Source organism: Cheilinus undulatus, linkage group 11, assembly GCF_018320785.1.
Source record: "Cheilinus undulatus linkage group 11, ASM1832078v1, whole genome shotgun sequence".
In the NCBI taxonomy this organism is placed as follows: domain Eukaryota; kingdom Metazoa; phylum Chordata; class Actinopteri; order Labriformes; family Labridae; genus Cheilinus; species Cheilinus undulatus.
In genome coordinates, this window is record NC_054875.1 from 3,035,437 (window position 1) to 3,054,213 (window position 18,777).

General features: G+C 39.5%; 2 protein-coding genes across 2 annotated transcripts in view; one reads left to right on the forward strand and one right to left on the reverse strand.

The window, feature by feature from the left end:
* phc2a (polyhomeotic homolog 2a (Drosophila)) overlaps nt 1-12,471 on the forward strand; it is a 25,414-nt gene extending 12,943 nt beyond the window's left edge. Inside the window, exon 8 of the transcript XR_005992542.1 lies at nt 12,392-12,471. The gene's annotated coding sequence lies outside the window, so the exon portion shown is untranslated. The remainder of the gene's footprint in view (nt 1-12,391) is intronic.
* Nucleotides 2,904-16,700, reverse strand: kiaa2013 (KIAA2013 ortholog). The gene is made up of 4 exons (XM_041798822.1): nt 16,207-16,700; nt 12,426-13,261; nt 7,909-8,762; nt 2,904-4,134 (listed from the first exon to the last, which is right to left on the reverse strand). The coding sequence occupies exons 1-4, from the start codon at nt 16,326-16,328 to the stop codon at nt 4,084-4,086; spliced, it is 1,863 nt and encodes a 620-aa protein (XP_041654756.1). The 5' UTR covers nt 16,329-16,700; the 3' UTR covers nt 2,904-4,083.
* Nucleotides 16,701-18,777: the final 2,077 nt, after the last annotated feature.

The following is an 18,777-nucleotide window of genomic DNA, read 5'->3' on the forward strand; positions in this document are numbered from 1 at the left end:
CATTTCTGTTGTTCTCACTGTGTCCAACATAATAAAAACATATTTGTGTTTAGAAAAAAAGAGATAAATTAAATTTCCACTATTCTCTAATGCAGTGGTCCTCAACCTTGGGGTTGGGACCCCTTTGGGGGTTGCGAGACACTCTGAGGGGGGTCACCAGATCCTTAAAAATCAGTGGTTATGGCGCGCAATGCATGCAGGCGACCCAGGTTCGAACCCGGCCCGTGGCACTATTTCCTGCATGTCTCTCCCCGCTCTTCTCCCTGTTTCCGACTCTATCCACTGTCCTATCTAACAAAGGCAAAAAGGCCAAAAATAAATCTTAACAAAAAAAAAAAACAGTGGTTATAGTGGTTATTATTCAGGTCAAATATAAAATATGGTTTTCACAGCTTAATTTCTCAATGGAACATGGTTTTGTTTACCTTCATGGGCCCCCAGTGTGGCTGGGTCCCAGAGACCACCCCCTTTTTCCCCCCTTATGGACGGCCTTGTCTGCACTGTTCTTGAATATGCATGTCTGTGCTCAACCACCTCCAGGTGCAGTGGGGGTCTAATGGAAGACGTGTGTAAACTGAAAATTTACAACTGCAGTTCAGGTTAGCAGCATCCTTTCCTTGTAACTTACAATCCTAAAAATGTCCTTTTTCACAGATGAACTGGTAATCTAAATCAGTGTCAGAATTCCCCCTTTTTGTTCCTAATATTCCACAGTAAAATATATATTTAAATATTTAAATAATTATCAATTATTGGACATTAATTAATCAATTCAGAATCTTCCACGTTACGGTGCATCTAAAAATCAATTTTTTCTCCCACCTCTAGCGGAGACAGCTCATAAATGCAGAGTACAGATGTTTGGACTGAAGTGAAGTCGTTTGGTATCACAGCACAGCATTAATGTAAAATGTAAACAGTACGGTATGTGTTATCAGCGCTTCATTTGTGTCTAAAAAAGAAAAATTCCTCAGGAGGCTGGCAGGCCCACCCTCTAAAGTACAGACCCCTGAATTCACCTCTTTTATTATAAAGAAAATCAACTTTTGAAACGTGCCCGTTAAAATTTAACAAAGTTTAACTTCACCCATAGTTTCACCACATAATGTTCTGTATGAGTAAGAAAAACAAACTTCAAACAAAACAATAAAATTCCCTCAATCATTTATTTTCTCCCATAAAAGAATAAATCAAACATTTTCCCACTTTTGTCATGATAATAAACCAAACCAAAACAATCACATCTGATCACAGATCAATAAATTAATGTTTTCTTCATTAAAGACTCAGCAGTCCACAGAAACAGCAGAGTAGAAAAGGAGTCAATTAAAGTAAACCTTCAACACTGACACACATTTCTGCAAACTGGAACACACTAATGCTTTATCAGTTTTTGCTTTGAGAACTTTGCTGTAAAAGAGAAATGTTTTATTAAGGTGAGAGCCAGAGGAAGCAGCCAACAGGAGCCAGAGCAGCCGTCAGGGTTAGTTATCTTTGACTTTACTGACAGAGCTGGAAAGAATCTGCAGACTGCAACGTCATTCTTTGTTTTTAGTTATACTGAATATTTTCTGTTTTATTGTAGTAAAAAAGTCAAATATTTTAATTAAGTAAGGGTGTTGAAATTATTTCTATGATGCATTGTATTTCAAATGTGGACGCATCTGCATTGATGCATTGAGAGGGTTAGGAGACACTGAGAGGGGGTCTCCAGATACCTTAAAAATTAATATTTTTCAAATTACACGTTTGCCACTTTACACCAATTACAATTACAACCAATTTTGCCTAATTTTAACACATTTTTGCCACTTAAAACCCATTTTTGTCTATTTAACCACTTTCCTCCACTTTTTTCTGCCTACAGTACTGTGCAGAAGTTTTAGGCATGTAGAGCGCTAACAGTTCTTCACAGGTCCTGAGGTTCCACAACCCCGGGCTGAAGAGAGGAGGAAGGGTGGCCAGAGTCAGTGTCAACACATTTGACATGTACGTGTGTCCCTCAGCAGCCAAGGTCGAGCTTAACAGCATTTGTTTTGTCCGGGCCTTTGCAGCCCTGTTAATATGCTCAACAACCACCAACAGTCTCCAGGTGCTTAGAACATGCACACAACAACCAGGGGGTTGTGGCGACCCTCCTACCCCCACTAACAGTACCCTAGGTTATGTTTAAGCGCCACACCCATAACTCTGCCCTAAAGCTGTGGTTTTTGTTTTGTTATCATCAGATTATTTTACCATGCCCTTGGTAATGTACAAAGACATCTAGAGCATGACCTGGGTTGGGCGCACTCGCCATGACACGCCTTACTTCAGCCTCAAATTTCGGCCCAAACATGCCTAAAACTTCTGCACAGTACTGTATGTTTGCCACTTCTAAACCAGTTCTTGCTTTGTTCTGCCTATTGCCATCTCTGTTGACCCATCATTGCCTCACCATTATAATCAGTGATGAGACAAGATAACTGATTATTGCACCTGGCTTGTAGATTTTGTCTATGGCTCAGCTTTTTGTATAGAATCTATTTATTTCAGCTTAGAATTCTGACTAAAGTCAGAATTCTGAGATTAAAGTCAGAATTCTGAGAAAAAGTCAGAATTCTGAGATTAAAGTCAGAATTCTGAGATTAAAGTCAGAATTCTGAGAAAAAAGTCAGAAATCTGACTTTATTCTTCAAATGAAAATAAAGTCTTAATTTTTTTTTTCACAATTCTGAGATTAAAGTCAGAATTCTGACTTTAATCTCAGAATTCTGACTTTAATCTCAGAATTCTGACTTTTCTCAGAATTCTGACTTTAATCTCAGAATTCTGACTTTTCTCAGAATTCTGACTTTAATCTCAGAATTCTGACTTTTTTCTCAGAATTCTGACTTTAAACTCAGAATTCTGACTTTAATCTCAGAATTCTGACTTTTTTCTCACAAGTGAAAAAAAAAATTTGTCTCAATTTTTTTTTTCAGTGGCCCTAATACTCTTCCGTATTCATGGCTGTGGTTTCTAAAGTACTTTTTTATAAAGGCTTCTGCACACTGAGTCAGTTCTGTTTGGATGCGTTTGTTACATCCATGATATATTTTTTAAAAATTGAAAGAGAAAAATCTTACTCAAAAATTGCACACCCAGTCTAATGCATTTTCCCCCTTTTTAAAATGTTTTTGGGGGCTTTAAGGGGGTTTGGATCTCACCGTTAGGGTCAGGGTTTCACTGCAGGGACTTTTCAAAATCTCTTTCAATGCTGTTTTTTTCACTCTTGGACTTTTATTTACATCCAAAGTACACATTTTAATCATTTAGAGTCATTTTTAATGACTATATGCTGAGGCCCCTTGGAGCATCGGCCTCAGGAAGAGCCTACCTTTACATAATGTTAAAACCACCTCTGTGATTAGCTTAGGGCCAAAGGCAGGCCGAAGATCATGGTAATCTCAGAGCATATTACACGAGCATTACAGTGTCTCTAGTGGTAGTGTAGCTGTAGTAATAGCTTATGGGTGTATAAATACCACAGCACATTTAAGCTAGACTCAGAGTATGCCAGTGTGCCTCATCAGATCATTCAGGAACCAGCGGCTCAGGGTGGGGGAGATGTTTTTCACCCTGTCATCAGCCTTGCAGTTCACCTTAGACGCCCTGCAGAGGAATATCACTATAGATACCTACAAGGGGACCCAACTGGTTTCTGGTCTGGCTGTTTATTGAGGTCATTATTTCAGTGTTTTATTTTACAGATTGCTAATGAAATAATTCATTAAAAAGAGTGCCACTTTTCCTCAGCTACAACGTGTGTCTTACTGTATGCAGGAAAAGTGGCACTGTAAATTTTGGTATGAGATTTTCTAACATTAAGTGGCAAGCATTTTAGTTTTAATTGCTGTGGTTGGATTTTTATCAGTACCATACTGAAATTTAAATCTCTGGTATTGTGACAGCCCTTTTTTGCAGACATCCTGTTTTAACCTTCATGCGCCTGCATCTCCTCAGAGATGTGTTGGTTTATTGCAGCAGAACTCGTACCCCCCCGTAAAAGTCCCCCATACTGTCAAAGCTCAAGCAGATCTACCACCAAGGTGTGCACAGAGCTCAAACAGCGTTCTTGATGTCACAGCAGCCTTCCTCACGTTTGCCGTTGACCTGGTGGAGTCAAAGCGGAGCGTTAGAACAGCCGTGAAACCGACCCCTCACACACCACCCATCTGCCCCCCCCAGAGAGCCCAACACACCCGCAGAGACACGATGAGAACGAGAGAAAAGAGCCAAAGCCGACACAAATATTGTTGTTAATTTAATCGAGTGATTTGATATAAAACATCATCAAAACGCAGGAAAAAAAGAGAGAGGAGAGCAGAGAGTTTTTGCAGAGTGAGTCCATGCTGGTCATCAGAGACAAACATTTAACCTGCAGCACTTCCTTCCATCCCACAGATCAGTGTCTCTTTCTGTAAACAGGAAGCCATTTTACACGACAACAGCCTGGACTGTAGCACCCCCTTCAGCTTTAATCAATATTTAATCATTTAAGTTTCTGTCATCTGAAGAATATTTAGCTTTAAGAGGATCCACAACAAATCCGTCACCTTCAGTGATATATTCATGAACAATCAGAGAAGCTTTAAACCAACAAGGAGGGATTTTTTTAACTTCAGGTGACAGACTAACTAAAACAAGAACATCAGATGCTCTTTTTTCTTATAAATAGGGATGTGCATATTCAGTCAAATCAAAATTTCAAAATTGTAGCAATATTCAAGCTAAGTTCAAGCTATTGCCAAAAACAGATTTACTCTTCCTCCTCAGTTATTAATAAACAGCTTAAAGATGAACTACAGCCTCCGTCTGCAGCTGATACTGCATTACAACGAGGCACCAGTACATATAATCGATTGTTTTTAATCCTTAAAGATGAGATTAATGTCACATAACGGCATCAAGTATTCAAAAACGTGGCCCATCCCTACTTATAATCACAACTTTAACATTTAATGTTGGTTTTGATGCGTTCTAGTTATTACTTCATCTGATTGATGTGTTGGATTTATTTTTCACCATTTTATTTAGCCACTGGGTTTTCAACTAAAACAAAAAAATTAACCAAAGCAGCAAATTTTAATTTCTTTATCAAAGAAAACATTTCAAAAGGACCTACCAATGATTGGTTCATCCACTACTCATCACATTTATGTGCTTCTCTGCAGTGTGGATGTTTGCAGAGCATCGTTCAGAGGTACTCTAGACTCTCAGGTTGAAGATTTGTCTTTAGAATTATTGCAACCCTGAAATAATTTAAGATCAACTCATTAAAATCTGTCCTGTTAAGGCTGGGAATGAGCATGCAGTACAGATCATTCAGACAGTATTCTGACCCCTTTCACTTTTTTCTATTTTCTTGTGTTGCAGCCTGAGGATACAGTCGAAAAAATATATTTTTATTCTCATTAATCTACACTCAGTACCCCATCAGGACAAAGTGAGAGTTTTAGAAATTATTACAACTTTTTCAAAAATTGAAAAAATTAAAATATCAAATTAACACAAGTATTCAAACTCTTTCCAGCACCACTGTAAATTTATCCCAGGTTCCTCCATGTCTCTGATCTTTGCGTCCCTCTGAGAAGGCATCCCCAGATTCCCTTAAAAAATACTAAGGATATTTTTTTTTAATTACACTGTTGCCACTTTACACTAATTTTAACCCATTTTCATCATTTTTCCCATCAATTTCAATATATTTTTGCTATTTAACATCTATTTTTGTCAGTTGTAAACCCTTTCCGACATATTTTTCTGCCTGTTTTTGCCACTTCTACACCAATTCTTGCCAATTAAAACTAATTTTGCCTCTGTTGACCCATTATTACAGCTATTAACCCCCTTTTTTACACCCAATTTTTCCCATTTTACCCACATTTCACTATCTGATATGCCAATTTTTGCTGGTTTAACTAATTTCTGCCAATATGTGCCTATTTTCTCTTTCTCAGTTAGCACTTTTTGCCAGTTTATATCAATTTATCAATTCCGTTTTTTCACCAAATTTCCACCCATTTTTGCCAATATAAAGCCATTTCCGCCACTTTAGAACTCCCCTTTAACACTATTTATGCCCATTTTTCCACTTTAACCAATTTTTGCAATTGATTTTTTGTTGCCCTTTTTATGTAATTGTTGCCACTTCTGACCCATTTCTGCTTCTTTTAAAATCCAATTTCACCACTTTTTCCACCTTTTCTTGCCATCATTAACCCATTTTAGCCATTTTTATCCCATGTTTTTTATTTATTATTTTTAACAAAAGGGATTTACATTATTAAGAAGGCTATTTACCACACAAATTATTAAAAAGCTATTTGTTTCTTTGATAAGAGTGTTTTTTATTAGGTTAAATATAAAATATGGCTTAACTTTATAATGGACCATAATTTTGTTGACCTCCATGGGCCCCCAGTTTGGCTGGGTGCCAGAAAGCTCTCCCATTTACCCCACTTATGGGTGACATTGTCTGCAGATGACTATCTTGAATGTGCATGACTGTGTTGAGCCACCTTCAGGTGCAGTGGGGGTCCCCGGTCTCTGGTACCCCTGCTCTATAGAGGCCTTCTATAGAGAGGTGTGTCTTTAGAATCATATCCCATCAGTTTAATCTAGCACAGGCGGACTCCAGTCGAGGTGTAGAAACATCCCAGCAAAGACCAGAGAAATGGAGGAGCCTGGGATAAATTTGTTTTAAAGGCTCTGAATACTGATATCAGTGTGATATTTCCGTTTTTTTAATTTTTGATAAATTTGCAAAAATGTCTGAAACACTCCGTCATGATTTTGGACTGAGTGTAGATTAAGGAAAATAAAAATATTTTTGACTGCAGCACCAGGCTGCAGCATAACAAAATTGAAAAACTGAAGGGGGTCTGAATCCTGTCTGAATTTGTGGGCATACTGGATATAGACAAAAAACCACTATCATCCATCCCTAATTAAAGCAGATTTTTGGTGGTTAAAAAAGCCAATCTGTCAGTTTTGTAAGAGCTTTTATGAGTTTTATGTGTTAAAGGCCCTTCTAGGCACAGGTATTGCAAATTAGCATATGCTATATAAACTGTAGTGTGTGGTTTAGTTGCATCATACCTGTCCCTGCAGAAATACACATTAGATACATACAAAAAAACAGATCCTTTTCCTTGGGATCAACTTTTTCAACTGCATTATCACCAGTTTAACCCTAAACTCTACAAGGTACCTTTAAACTGTGTGTAAGCAGGACTAATCTTCATTTAGCTCAACCCCCATGACTTTTATAAAAAGTAAATCAGACATGACGTCTGCTTATCTCACAAGAGAGCCTCTTTAAATCATGAAGAGACCATGAAAATACCTGAATCCCTTCATTAAATATGTGATTTGTAATGACTGAAATAATCACTGTGGGGTCCTTTAAAAATGCAGAGCCAGAACAGTGTAGGAAATGACAGAAAAGACGTCCTAATTTGAGAGAAAATTCAACCCTTGTGCTTCTTTTCTTCTGTTGCATCAACAGAAAACTCTTCTTCCACATCAGGCATAGCGTGCTGTCCCTCACAAGCTTTAATGCGACTTCTTCTCTTGTTAAATTAAGGCTACAACGCTTCAAACTGAGATCAGACGTTTCTTAGCTCATGGTCTCTCAGAGGAAACAGCTGCAGTAAAAACTTTATGAACAAAAACTGAGAATCGCCTTTGTGCAAACCCGTTCTGAACATGAACTAGGTGAGATGGGAGAAAAAGTCACTCAGGGAGAGGGAGAAAGCCAAAAGTAAGAAACCAACCCACAGAGAGAGCGCTGAGAGAGAGAGATCTTTGCCACCACACACACAAATTAAAAAAAAGATCAGTTTGTAGTTTTTTGTTTCCAGTTTGGCAGGTCAGGTTTTATACCTTACTCCTGAAGAGCGGCTTGGCCCCGGGGCCACAGTACTCGTTGTAAATGAGCTTGAAGAGGAAAAGGTGGAAGAGAGTGATGAGAGAGGCCACGCTGAACCAGAACAGGAACGGCAGCCCCGGGTACCTGTTCGCCATGTGCTCCTCGTGGGCCAGGATGGCCTTGAGGTGCAGCGTGTGGCGCAGATCCTGCAGGTGGCGCAGGTCCGTGGAGATGTAGAGCAGCGGCGTGATCGGCTGCGTCACCATCACGGGGAAGGTGTGACCTTTGATCTCTGACGTCAGCTCCACGGGCTCGTTGAGGCAGCCGGCCTCGCAGGCGTACAGCTTCACCGGCTTCTCCTGCGGCTTCACCGACACGTGCAGGAACGGCTTCCCCTCCACGTCCAGCAGCACGGCCAGGTTGATCAGGTCCTGGTTGTAGTGGATCCCTCGCAGGGCGTAGCTGTTGTGCAGGACGTCGGGGTCGGCCTGAAACTGGAGGTGGTTCTCTGTGAACTGGAGGCCACCGAAGCTGAGCACCATGCCCTGCATAGCTCCATGCGCGCCAGCCGCCACCAGCACCTTACAGCCTCTCTTCTGCAGAGTCAGAGTCCAGAGAGTGACCAGCTGCAGGATCTGAGCAGCACTGCTGACCCGCTCCGGCCACAGGTTCTCAGCGTGCATGGTGGCGTGGCCACTGAAGCAGTGGTCGGCGTAGTTTAGGCTGGACTCGAGGCGAGCATGCTCGTCACTGCTCAGCCGGCGATCGAGCAGAGGAGCCGTGGTGGAGGACAGGATGTAGTAGAGGGTGGTGTTCACTGTGCGGCTCGACGGGGTGTGAGAGTCAGTGATCTTCCTCATTTCAACTCCTGAAGGAACAAGAAAGCAGAAGCAAAAACCTGCAGTTAGGCATGTCTTATCATAAGATTCTCAAACTTTTTAATACTTCAGTTCTGTTTGATTTTAGGTGCTTTAAACAGTTAAATTATCCTTCATTTTAACACACAACAGTAGAAAAAATATAAACATTATGAGAGAAAAAACAGATTTAAACTCATATTTTTAACCTAAAGTTGCATGGAGCAGAGACAGAAATGTTGATCACAGTAGTTTGGGCATCAACATTAAGTAAACTTTTAACAACACTTTGTAGAACTAGCTAACAAAATGAGTGACAGAGTGAATAGGAATGAGGTTATGGGGAAAGAATGGCACACAACATCGCTCACATGCTGTCAGAAAATCAAGCGGATTCTGTCACTGCTACACACTTAAGGCCTGTGCAGTTAAAACACGCTGTAATTTTAAAAAAGACACCTAACATCATGCACATTAGACATCAAATACTGAGCATAAGCCACTGAGTTTTGATAAATAATTTCAGAAAGTTTTAAAAAGATAAATAACAGTGGGGGTTTAAAGTTTTATGTCTGAAAGTCAGAAATATTTAAATTTAAAAGTTACTTTGTTTAGGAGGTTGTTTTTTTGTTTGTTTGTTTGATTTTTCCTTGTGAATTATCCAAATTTATGTTCTGGTATCATGACAACTCCAGTTAAAAAAAACTTAAGACATGGGGTTCCAGCTGGCTTTGTGGTTTCAGGTGCGCCCCGTATACAGTGCTTAACAAATTTATTAGACAACCCTAACCAAAGTAAGGTTTATGCCACAGCTGCCCTAAATTAACAGCACTGGTAATTACCAAAATCATTTTTCATGTTTCTGCAATGGTTAATACACCAATATGTAGAAGCTCTTTAACCCAAATGATATTTTTAATGCTAAAATAGAATTATTATTGTTATCCACAAGTTTTCAAATGTTCTGATTTACAAAAAAACTGAAAAAATGGTAAAGCACATTCATATTTCTTGATTAATATGTCAAATTATAGTTATTTACTTGCATTCCTGAACAGAAAAATTAGTTTTAGTGGTTGAATGTTATGCTTGATTAATTTCTGACTTCTCAGAGAAGCCCAGTGAGCCGGCTCAAATTTGGGTGAATTCAGTTTCAAATTCCTTATTCCTGTTCAAAATAGTAAAACATGGAGAGCTGACTGAAAATGAAAGAGTCCGCATTAAAGCACTTCATGATGCTGGATGGTCTCTGAGACAAATATGACAGGTGGTCTAATACATTTGTTAAGCACTGTATGTGGGCTGCCCCGGTTCAAGTCCAACCCTGAGACTCCTTTCCTGCATGTCTCTCCCTCAACCTCTCATCCCTGTTTCCAACTCTATCTACTGTCCTTCTCTATAAATAAAGCCTGAAAAAATACCCGAAAACATCTTTAAGAATTCAAGACATTCATTCTAAATATTAAAAAAAATTAAAAAGCTTGGAAGAAAAGAATTTCCAGGGATTTCTTTCAGAGATTTTGACCAAGAGAAGTTCATTTTCATCACATCTTATCATGTGTTTTTCTAACAATCAAGTTTGCATTTTAACTCTGTTTACATACATTTCTCAACTGATTCAAAAAAGCAGCTTGGACTACATTTGCACAAAGCTTCAGTTAAGTAAGACTTGTTCCAGTCGATGAATACAGAGAGTAAACTCGGACAATAGGAGCTTTGTGAGTCAAACTTCCGCTGAAATTTTTGGCGCTCAGAAAGCAGAGATCAGCTGACATGTTGAATCCAAAGAGCAGATAAATCAGAGCTCAGAGGACGGAGGGGCATCACAGGGAAAAGTCTGTTAACAGATTTAACAACAAAACTAGGGGCCAGCCATGAAGAGAGGACTGGAGTAATGCTGGAGTCGCTTCTGCCCCATTTATGTTACATCTTGTTCTAATCCAGCCTGATACAGAATGAAAATACTCTACAGCACTGATCATCAACTGGTGACCCAAGGGCCACATCAGGCCCTCCAAAGCTTCCTGTCTGGGTCCCAGAAGATCTTTAAGGTCAGAAATGGAGCAAAAGAAGATGTTGTAGTTTTAAGAGCGTCTTTTGGCTTTAAATCTCTGCAGCTGTTAAATCCAACAAAAACAATTAATATTGAAATAGTTTGAGGAATATTTAACATTTGATCTGTTTTTACAAAAAAGAATCCATTTTCAACCATTATGAATAAATATTTTAAAGATATATCTTTAAAAAATGTGTTAAGGCTGGTGGAAATGTTGCAAAAATGGCCAGATGAAGAGGGGGGGAAAGGACAAAAATTGGCAGGAAAAGTGGTGAAAAGAGGAAAAAAGGGTCCAAAAGTATCAAAAATGGGTTAGAAGTGGCAAAAATGGTGAAAAAAGTAATAAAAAGGGTTAAAAATAGGCAAAATAGATAAGGAGTTGCAAAAATGGATAAAACAGTGGCATTGAGGGGATAAAACATGAAGGAGAAGGAGTAAAAAGAGGCAAAAGAATGGCAAGAATTGGGTTAGAGGGGCAAAAAGGGTCAAAAAGTATCAAATATGTGTTCGAATATCCTGGCTAAGTAGTGAAAAGGGGTTAAAAAATGGCACACAGAGGCAATAGTTGGCAGGAAATGGTCTAAAAGGGGTTAAAGAGTGGCAAAAAGTGGCAAAACTTGGTTTAAAAGTGGCAAAAATTCTCAAGATGGGTTAAGAGCGGCAAAAACCTTGGGGGATCGAGCTTTCGCCATCGCCGCCCCCACCCTCTGGAACTCAATCTCCCTCCATATCAGAAACTCTGACTCTCTGCTCACTTTTAAACAATCACTCAAAACTTACCTGTTCAACAATGCGTACGACTCCTAACCATTCATGTTTTTCCTTCTGTCCCATTTGTGTCTGTTTTTGTTTTGTAAAGCATCTTTGAGTCTCCCTGAAACGCACTATATAAGTCTGATGCATTATTATTATTATCAAAAAATGTTGCAGAAATGGCCAAATGAAGTAGAGAAAATGGGTTAAAAAGTGTCAAAGATGAGTTAATATTGGTGCTAAATATCAATAGGGGAGGGCCTCATTCTCTGGGATTTAAGTTTTCTTTATTGAATAGTCCGGCCGCCAGAGTCTCTGTGGCAACTAAATCTGGCCCTTGTGCAAATGTACTTGATGGCCCCTGCTCTACAGCTTAGATATTAGGCCAGCTAGTAACAACATTCATCTAAAGAGAAAAAGTTGAATATAGGAGAAGAGAATTAGCGAGATTTAAAGCAGCCTTCATATTCATATTCAGCTCTGTCTCCGTGAATTGCAGCTCTACGTTTAAAAACCACAATCTGTAAAGGTAAACAAAAGCAGCATCAAGACACAGGAGAAGAAACTGCTCTTAAACACATATTTAAACACAGGCACTCAAAGAATTCTGAAGACAACATTCTGGAGCTGTAAGAGCTGTGAAAATCTGGCAGAACCCCGAGATTTTACTGCATTTAGATTTAAAATATCAAAAACTGGATCAAGAAATTAATTGAACTCATGTCTATTCTGTATTTTTTAGTCAGTTGATTGATTGCTTTGGCCTTTATTTCCTGCCCCACATTTGTTTAGATAAAGATCTCTTCAAACCTTCACTTTGCTTCCTTAAAGAGCAGATCTATTTGCTGCTTCAGCCTTGGCTCACCTGAGATGAAGAGGTCTACCCAGGCCTGCTGGTGGTCCAGGACCAGCTCGTCCATGCTGGCCCTCAGCAGCTCCCCCAGCTCCTTCTTGGCTCCTTCTCTGAGCGAGCTGAACGTCTCCTCCAGCTTTGAGGAGTCGATGGGGTCTGAGGTCCACACCACTGACAGGATGCTGTCTGTGTACTCGGACTTGGCAGAGACCTGGATCCTGCTGTTCAGCTTCTTGGAGACGACCACCACCAGCACCATGCGGTTGTTTTCCACAGGAACTCTGCCTGAGGAGAGGATTATGTCTTTATCGTCTAGTTTCTCCACACTGGACGAGAACTTGCTTCCAAACGAGGGGCTCTCAGAGGTGACGTCCAGGGAGGCGGGCCTGTCAGACGGGTTGTTGACGTGGATCCTCTGCAGGTACACGTTGGGTCTACTCCTGTGTGCGATGAACTCCTCTCTGATGGTCACACAGTCCCTGGAGGACTGGAGGCCGGCGGGGGAGGCACAGCGCACCGACAGCACGGCTCCCTTCCTGAACCACAGCATGGTGGCCTGAACCTCGGCCCGCTTTCCATCCAGATGGACGCCCACTCTCGGAGAAAACTCAGTCTGATGCACCGGCGCTGACCCAGGCTGTGAGGACGAAGCCACCCACAGTTTATTAGAGTCTATGTCGATCATAATATGGCCATTACCCGACACAAAAGGAGTGTCCAGTTGTTCCTGAGGTGTGCTGTAGATCCCCTCTCCTCTCTCTACCAGAGAGCTCCACCGGTGGATCTCAGCCAGCAGACACTGCCCAGCTGCCCCACCGGGCATCGCCGTCCCACTGAAGAGCCGCCACCTGCGACACATCCAACACGTTTCAGACACTGATTAAAATTATTCCACTAGTGTTGTCATGATCCTAGAATGTAGATCTCCATTATTAGAACAAAATCAAACAACAGAGATATAAGTTTCAGCGCCATGGCAGCTACTGAATACAAGGTCATTGACTGTTGAGAAAAATAAAAAGTTGCAGACTAATTTCTGCAAGCTTTCTAGAAACATTGCAGTCATATTTATACAGTTAAGCAAGGAGTTTGTCTACAATTCTGGATGGATTCCTTCCTTCTCTAAGCATCTGTCTTGTGAAATAAATCTAGTTTTTGAAAGGTTCTGTGCTTCTTAACTCATTTCATCTGTAAAATAAAGAAGATTGTGTCACCAATCCAGCAGCAGTATTAAGATGTAAAAAGTATTGGCATTTTAGACGACCTTAATGCATTAAAAACATTCTGGGATATGCAATACCTTAGGGCAGGGGTGTCAAACCCAAGGCCCATGGGCCAAATCCTGCCCTTGGTGCAGTTATACCCGGCCCACCAGATCATATGATGTTTTTATTATAACTGGCCCACCAGTATGAGGTCTGCAGATTTCCTCCAGTATTAAAATGTAAACTTAACTTGATGATTTATAATATCCTTGCTGAGTCAGGATAATTAGAAAAAGTAAACAGTAAAAATAATTTGAAAAAGGTCAAGAACATGGGAAAGAAATTTGTGTTTTATCTATTTTCAATTTTGCATCTCACAGTTATGACTAAAAATTATGATTTTGACTTTTTATTTCATATTTTAACCTTAAAATCTAATAACTTTGACTTTTTATCTCATATTTGTACCTTTCAGAATAATAATTTAAACTTTAAATCCTATTTTGACCTTAAAAACTCATTATTTTTTAAATTTCATATCATATTTTGACATTTGAAACTCATGATTTAGATGTTTGACTGTTAAAAATCATGATTTTGAATTTTATTTCAGTTTTTGACTTTTAAAATTCATGGTTTCAGTATTCTATCTCATATTTTGCCTTTTAAAAACATTACTTTGACTTTAAATGTCAGGTTTTTACCTTTTAAACTTTTAAGTTTGACTTTTTATCTCAGATTTTGAGTTTTTAACTAATCATGTTCACCTTTTAATCGCAAAATCATGTATCATCAGTGCTAAGTTTTTTACCCCCATAATTCATTTCTGGTGAAAATAAGCTTGACATTTTATGGTTAAATATCGACCCTGGTAGGCCCTCAGGTTAGACCCAAGTTCAGAATCCGGCCCCTGCTGTGATTGAGTCTGACGTGCCTGCCTTAGGGATAGGAAGCATTTACCTTGGAAGTATAAACTGTTCTGTGACTGATGATGACACATCATGGTAAACTTGCAAAGCTAATGCATTGTCTAGATTCAATGTCTGTCAAACCCATCTTTCAAAGCCTAAAGTTAATATGCTTGTTCTCAGCCAGAGAATGACGGGACCAATCAGCATCATTTCAGGAGAAAGTGGCAGAAGATACAGGCGTGGTCTAGTTGATCAAATTGCTAGCCAGTAAACAATGGTGGCTGGTGAAGAGATCAGTATGGATGTTATAGCATTTGCTCTTCCCCTGACTGGCTTCAACAACAGTTTAGCCAGTCAGGAGAAAAGTGAGATATAACAACTGGCTCCACTGATGTGGCTGCCCGTAAACCCTGCATTAAGTAGTTTACTCCTCAGCAGCAGTGCACACCTACTAACCTATATACTTTGATTTTCCTGTAATGAATGTGACAGACAGAATGTTTGTTCAACCCCCCTGAGATTTTTTTTAAGTTTCTGCCCCTCTCAAACACGGTCTATGGCAGTGGTTCCTAAAGTAGGATGTAAGGAGGCACAGCAAAGCAACACCAGCTGATGACTTCAGCACTGACGAAGAGGAGCAGTTCATTGTTGTCGCCTCAAATACAACGACGGGGTTTCAGTTCAAATCCAAGACATCTTCTGCATTTTGGATTTTGCATCTTTCTACCTGTGTTAGATGTTTTTTTCTGCAGCTGCCTCAATCAAGACAAAAAAACTGATCAAAGCTAGACATTAAAAATGAACTGAGAGTGGCACTGAGTTGTTGTTTTTTGTATTTTTACATGTTGATATGGGGAACCACTGCTCTATAAATGTGAAACATTGAATGCAATTGACTTAAAGTGAAACAGCCTGGCCTATCAGAAACCTTACTTTACAATAACCTAAAATGCAGCAGCTGGTTTGGGGTGTAATGTGGAAGCTCTGTCTTTCTAAGTGCTACTGATCGTCACATGTAGTCAAAGCCAAACTACTGGTCAGTTTCAGGCTGTAGTCATAAAACTAGAATCTCCTTGTTTTGACTTTGAGATTTTATTTTCTGCTTTGTCATGGAAGCTTTTTAAAATGTAGAGAAATGCAAAACTTCCCCAAAAACATACTTCAGTAAAATTACTGATATTATAAATTTACTAAAAAAAGTTCAAATGCACAGTAAGGCATCTCAGTTACAGTAATTTAAGTACTTTACTTTCCATCCTTGCTAATACTGCATTTCCATACATGTTGTTTTCAGTATGGCATTTTCTTTTACTCTTGTTCAGTTTTCTGTTTGTTGTAATTTGTACATTTTTAAAGTAAAACCTAAATACTAAGACAGAACAGAAACTTTAGTTAGCTACATTGTTTTAGTAATATGTCCTTGTTAAATGAATGAATGCGGAAATTTGCAAGCCAAATCCTCACAGACTAAATTTAACAAATCTGTTCATGACGAATCGCTACGCCTCAGTAAATATGTGGAAATTATTAAACAAATGTGAACACTGCTTGGTTTTTAACAAGAGCAGTGTCGAAGTTTAACATCCTGGTATTGTGACAGCCCTGTTTACATTCATAGCTCTACTTTTATGCACTAACTAAACCCAATAAACCCCTGAAAGTGGAGTGAACTCTGACCTCCGCTCTGCTCCCAGGTACCAGTAGAAGATGAGGAAGATGAGCAGCCCGATCAGGAGCCTCCTCGCCCAGCTGCTCGATAACAAACCGGGCAGCCCCTTCAGTCTCTGCTGCAGCCACATTTTACGTTTTAGATACGGAAGCCCGGTGAGGACTCTGAACAGTGCACCCAGCGTGTTTATAATAACAAAAAAACAGCACGTATTCAGAACATGATCCCGGTGAATGCTGACAAACTGGCTGCGCTAGCTTCTGGCTAACTTAGCTTAGCTTAGCTTAGCTTAGCTAGGTAGCCAGCGCTGTGAGGCAAAGCAGTGAAAATATGTGGTTGTTTCTCTCATTGTGGTTCTTCCTCAGCTCCTCAGCGGGTCTTTGTGGCCGGCGTAGAGTCGTCGTGTCCCGGTTTATCTGGTCTAAGGTTGCCTTCAGGTTGGAAACATCAGCTGTCGTTCAAAATAACTCTGCAGACAGAGGTTGACACTTCTGGTTTGGGTTGTCACAACTGTCGTAACGTAAAACAACAACGGAAGTGTCGTAAAAACAAAACGCCTTCAATGCTACATTCAGGTGCTCCTCGGATTGCACCATTTCACGAGCCAAGGTGACGTGAAAACATCAACTCAAATGACTTTGTTTAGAATTAAAATAGAGCCCTCTGAGATGATACGGGAAGTTTTATTGCTGTAAAGTAATACATGTGTTTTATTATGAAATCAACATACAGGTCTCTTTAATACTGTACTATAAACTGAGAATAAGTCGATGAAGAGCAGAACACAAAAATGTAAAATTTTGACTGTGAAGGCTGGGGGCAGCTTTGTTTTTGAAACTTTAACCAGATTTTCAACAATTTAAAACGAACGGAGGTCCTCTAAACACACGTTTCTTTGATTAAAAATTAATTTTTCCGACCAAAGACTTAATTGCGCCGAATTTTTGTAGGTACAATGATTTGTCATTTATGTGCAAATAAGTGGCTTTCTGATTCAAATTATGGTAACAAGAAGGGGGACTTATTTTGTGTTTACTTTTTAATGACCGCTGATAATATTAACGTATATGACAACCCTTGGTGAACCAGTCCTCCTCATATTTTATTTTATTTTATTCTGAGCTCTTCTGAGTCCTCTGGAATTTTTATTTCAGCTTAAAGAGGTGTATATAAATATATTTTATTTCAGGGCTTACTCATTTATTTTGTGATGCTGTCTGCAGCTGTGGATTTTGAATGATGGTTAAATTTTGTTTATATTTAATGGGTCTCACCAAAGTGTAGCCATCTGAAAAACAATTCAAAATTGCCACATTTATTGCCAGTTGATCCATGTAGGGTTCTGTTGAGAGTTAAGAATAGATCTTATGTGTTATATGCTAGGAAGTAGAGGGACTATTTGTAGGGCAGTCTCATGTTCAGGGAAGACCAGCCCAGGGACCCAGGACGGCAAGGGGAGGTCTGTATCTTTATCTGGTATGTTTTCTTTTTCTTCTTTGTTTTTTCTGATGCAGTATTTTAGTTTCATTATGACTCATTCTGATGTAATACATTGCCAGTGGATGTATTTATACAAAGCCCTTTCATTACAATCCCAGTCTACAAATGGTTTCTGAAATAGAAAATAATCAGAAAGGTGCAATATCCTTTGTTAGCTGGAATGTTAAAGGACTGAATAATCCGGTGAAACGAAGCAAAATGCTGACTCACCTTAAATCACTCCATGTGGACATCAGATTCTTACAAGAGACACATTTGAAGATTGCTTGTCAGGAGAGGTTGAGGTGTAAGTGGATTGGACAAATTTTCCATTCAAATTTTAATTATAAGGCCAGGGGGACAGCTATTCTTATCCGGAGAGGGATTCCATTTGAACTTACCAATACTATTTCAGATGTTAATGGACGTTATGTCATAGTTGTGGGTAAATTATTTAATACCCCCCTCATTTTATTTAATGTTTATGGCCCAAACTGGGATAATCCTCAGTTCTTTAAAAATGTCATGTTGCATTTACCTGATCTGAACTCCCATCAGTTAATTTGGGGAGGGGATTTTAATTGTGTCCTTCATACACATCTAGACAGATCGAATCCTAATCCAAGTAGCTCCCTGTCAGCTTCAGCAACTGTTGTGAATTCTTTTCTGCATTCCTACAGCCTGTGTGATCCATGGAGGAAAATAAATCCCACTACCAAACAATTTTCTTTTTCTCCCCAGTTCATCACAGTTATTCAAGGATCCACTACTTTATTGTGGATAATAAATGACTACCTTTGATTTCCAGCTGTCAGTATCATAGTATAGTTCTGTCTGATCACTGTCCTGTTCAAACTGATAGGCAGTTTCCAGACAATATAGCTCCCCAGTGTATCTGGCGTTTGGATCCCCACTGGCTCTCATGTAACCAATTTAAAACATTCCTCCATGAACAAATAGATCTATTCCTTGAAGTTAACAATACTTCAGATGTTTCAAGGGGGATTCTTTGGGAATCATTGAAATGTTACTTAAGGGGACAGATCATTTCTTTTATTACTCACAGAAGCAGGAAATGACTTGACAAATTAAGCCATAAT

Excerpts from the sequence above, each read along its gene's own strand:
- kiaa2013 (XM_041798822.1), bottom strand. The coding sequence starts at position 16,328 with ATGTGGCTGCAGCAGAGACTGAAGGGGCTGCCCGGTTTGTTATCGAGC. Across the intron at positions 13,262-16,206 it reads TACCTGGGAGCAGAGCGGAG|GTGGCGGCTCTTCAGTGGGA; the intron begins GTCAGAGTTCAC and ends GATGTGTCGCAG. Across the intron at positions 8,763-12,425 it reads GGTAGACCTCTTCATCTCAG|GAGTTGAAATGAGGAAGATC; the intron begins GTGAGCCAAGGC and ends TTGTTCCTTCAG.